Below are 3,028 nucleotides of genomic sequence, written 5' to 3'. Positions count from 1 at the left end.
GAAGTGAGGACTTGGGGGAAAAACGGGGTGAAAAGAAATCCAAGAAGCAGAACAACTCTTCAAACCGATGAGCACCGAGACAGGGCGGGAAGTGGGATGTGCCATCTCTGTCCCATAATCCATCTTCAATATGAAGATGTGTTGCTGCCTCGCCGCTCCAGGACACGGGACGAAAAGCTGGGCTCCCTCTCAGCATGAGTGCCTCTGATCCAGGGAAGGGTGGCCCGACCCGTCCCGTCCCGTCCCAGGCGACCGCAGAGGAGTGCCGTGTGAAGGGGGAAACGGGGAGCCGGGCTGCACCGCAAACCGAACCTGGTTGGCAGGTTCCCTCGGTCCGTTCCAATGCAGAGTCCCTGTGGTCAAACCTGCACCGGGAGCGTCTGGTTCATCTGCAGCCTCATGTCCTGAATGCTGCTCAAGATCTTCTTCTGGTGCCCTGCTAGCGTCACCCCTATCCTCAGCAGGTCTCTGCAAGGAGAAGGTGAAGACTCAGGCCCCACAGCACCAATACCACCACGTGGCCCACCTAGCTGCTGGCAAAGGACCCATCCATCTTCACCACAGCCCTCTGCCAAGCTCCCATGTCCCTCTAATGCCCCAGGGGACCAGATGCTGAATCCCAAACCTTAACTCACTCGGGAACACACTCAGGTGGGAAGAACTGTCTGCTGGAGAGACGAGTGACAAGGGACAATTTGCCGCAGCCTCAGCCCCAGCCCTTTCCCTCCTCCGCAAGTGGAGACTTACTCTGCAGTCATCTGTGCCACCAGGTCGAAGGAAGCAAAGCCGGCATTGACAAAGTTCTCCTTGTACCGTCCCATTTTGATGGCGTCCAGCCAGTCTCCCACAGTGGTGAAGGTGGTGTAATCTGGGACGGTGCGGTCCAGGAGCGGTTGGGAGACGCTAAAGGGCAAGAGAGCCACAGGTCACGAGGAGCAGGGGACGGAGAGGTGTCACTGGAAGTGGGGGAGATTTCTCCCCCCTGCCCTCCCACACACTTAACCTCAACCATCCCAGTGTTCCCCAGACTCAGGGGAAGTCCTGGCTAGAGGCAGGGATGCCACTGACCCAGATTGGACGCTGGCGATGACTTTCAGGCTGGCAGCGTTGCGGATAAGCTTGTCCAGCGTGTTGACGATCTGTGCAAACTTGGGCCTCAGATTGCGGTCTCGCACCCAGCAGTCCAGCATAAGCTGGTGCAGCGCCGTGGGGCAGTCCATGGGGGGTGGCAGGCGGTAATCCTGCTCCACTGCGTTGATCACCTGTGGAGAGAGATATGCAGAGGAAGGCTGTGAGCCAGCTGGGCTCCCGCGGGCAGCCCACAGCTCCCCGCTCCCCAGGGAGCACTTACGTCCTGGTTGGACATGTCCCAGTAGGGTCGCTCCCCATAGGACATCACTTCCCACATGACAATGCCGTAGCTCCACACGTCGCTGGCTGAAGTGAATTTGCGGTAGGCAATGGCCTCAGGAGCCGTCCATCTGATCGGGATCTTCCCTCCCTGCAGGGACACACAGCCCCGTTATTCAACATATACCTGAGGTGTCTCCCCCAGATCAGTGGGTCCCCTAGGAGCTTCCCATACCAGGGAGCTGGTATAGGTGGGGTCGGACGGGTCGTCCTCCAGAAATCGAGACAGCCCGAAGTCGGATACTTTGCAGACCAAGTTGCTGTTGACCAGGATGTTGCGGGCAGCCAGATCTCGGTGCACGTAGTTCATCTCCGAAAGGTACTTCATGCCGGCAGCGATGCCTCGCAGCATTCCCACCAGCTGGATGACTGTGAACTGCCCATCGTTCAGCTGCCAGAGGAGGGATTGGAAGGGTTTGCAACGCTCCAAATAGATTGTGAAAGAATCCCAATGTCTACCACCACCTTCCTCCTCCCTAGAGCCAACCCACCCCATGATGTCTACACACAGCTTAGCCCTGGGGATGTCAGCACAACAATACAAAGAGATGGAGAAGGAGGGCTCAGAGCTGTTGCTCCCTACGTGCTGCAGCCCCCAGCCCAGGGCAGGAGGGGATGGATGCTCACCCGGAGGAAGGAGTCGAGTGCGCAGTTTTCCATGAATTCTGTGATGATCATGACGGGGCGGCTCTTGGTCACCACACCCTCCAGGTGGATGATGTTGGGGTGATCGAACTGGCCCATGATGCTGGCCTCGCTCAGGAAGTCCCGCCGCTGCCGCTCCGTGTAGCCCACTTTCAGTGTCTTGATGGCCACGAAGATCTCGCGGCGGCCAGGCAGCTTCAGGCGCCCGCGGCACACCTCGCCGAACTCCCCTGCAGTGGGGAAGGAGAGAAGGGGGAGGCATGGTGAGTCCCGTGGCAGGGCGAAAGGCAGCGGTCTCAGCAGCTGCTGTGCCCAGTCTCGCGACTTGCCTGCTCCAATGACCTCCTCGATTTTGACACAGGAGATGTCAATCTCTTTGGCAAATTCCCGGACGGCTTCGTTGGGGTCCTCATAGGTGAAGGGGTCAATGTAGACCTTCATCCCAGGGGTGACTGCAAGGGCAGAAGGGTCATCACCAGGAGGGACGCAACACAAGTGACAGATGCTGAGTCAGCCTGGCCAGCTGTCAGCCCATCCCTCCCAGTCCTCGGCTAGCGAGGGCTGTCCCTTCGCTCGTGGACAGGGCAGAAATTGGGAAAGGGCAGGCGGAGCCCATTTGCTAGGCTCTCACACTCACCATATTGCTGCAGCTTCTCCGTGTACTCAGGGTCCGTGCTGTTGCGTTGCTTCCTGCCCAAAGGAGACGAGAGGAGGTGTTCAGTAACCATCCCTTTCCTGATGGGGCAAAGACATTTGCTGCCAGCTTCCAAATCCCAGCACAGTCAGCCTATGACAGAGAGCTTCTCATGGCAGCCTGTGAGCAGAGCCATCCCTCCACTCAAGGTGCAATGGGAGAAGACGGCCTAGTTGTGCTGAGGGAGGACGGCAGGAGCCTGGGCAGAGCCCCAGCTGGTGCCGGGGAAGCACGGACGCACAGCCCTCTCACAGGACCCGTGGTCTGGTACCCACATGC

At 58.9% G+C, this 3,028-nt stretch overlaps 1 protein-coding gene across 1 annotated transcript in view; it reads right to left on the bottom strand.

Moving 5' to 3' along the window:
- Positions 1 to 66: 66 nt before the first annotated feature.
- The window catches only part of EPHB3 (EPH receptor B3), a gene marked incomplete at its 5' end in the record, with an annotated part of 5,172 nt that continues 2,210 nt past the window's right edge, over positions 67 to 3,028 (bottom strand). The window contains 8 exons of the mRNA XM_009871490.1: positions 67 to 468; positions 748 to 903; positions 1,069 to 1,262; positions 1,352 to 1,501; positions 1,586 to 1,801; positions 2,038 to 2,285; positions 2,385 to 2,507; positions 2,693 to 2,745. Of these exons, the coding sequence (XP_009869792.1) occupies positions 360 to 468; positions 748 to 903; positions 1,069 to 1,262; positions 1,352 to 1,501; positions 1,586 to 1,801; positions 2,038 to 2,285; positions 2,385 to 2,507; positions 2,693 to 2,745 (1,249 nt within the window). The remainder of the gene's footprint in view (positions 469 to 747; positions 904 to 1,068; positions 1,263 to 1,351; positions 1,502 to 1,585; positions 1,802 to 2,037; positions 2,286 to 2,384; positions 2,508 to 2,692; positions 2,746 to 3,028) is intronic.

Source organism: Apaloderma vittatum, unplaced genomic scaffold (genome assembly GCF_000703405.1).
Source record: "Apaloderma vittatum isolate BGI_N311 unplaced genomic scaffold, ASM70340v1 scaffold28526, whole genome shotgun sequence".
Taxonomy (NCBI): Eukaryota; Metazoa; Chordata; class Aves; order Trogoniformes; family Trogonidae; genus Apaloderma; species Apaloderma vittatum.
This window is presented reverse-complemented; position numbering and strand designations above follow the sequence as displayed.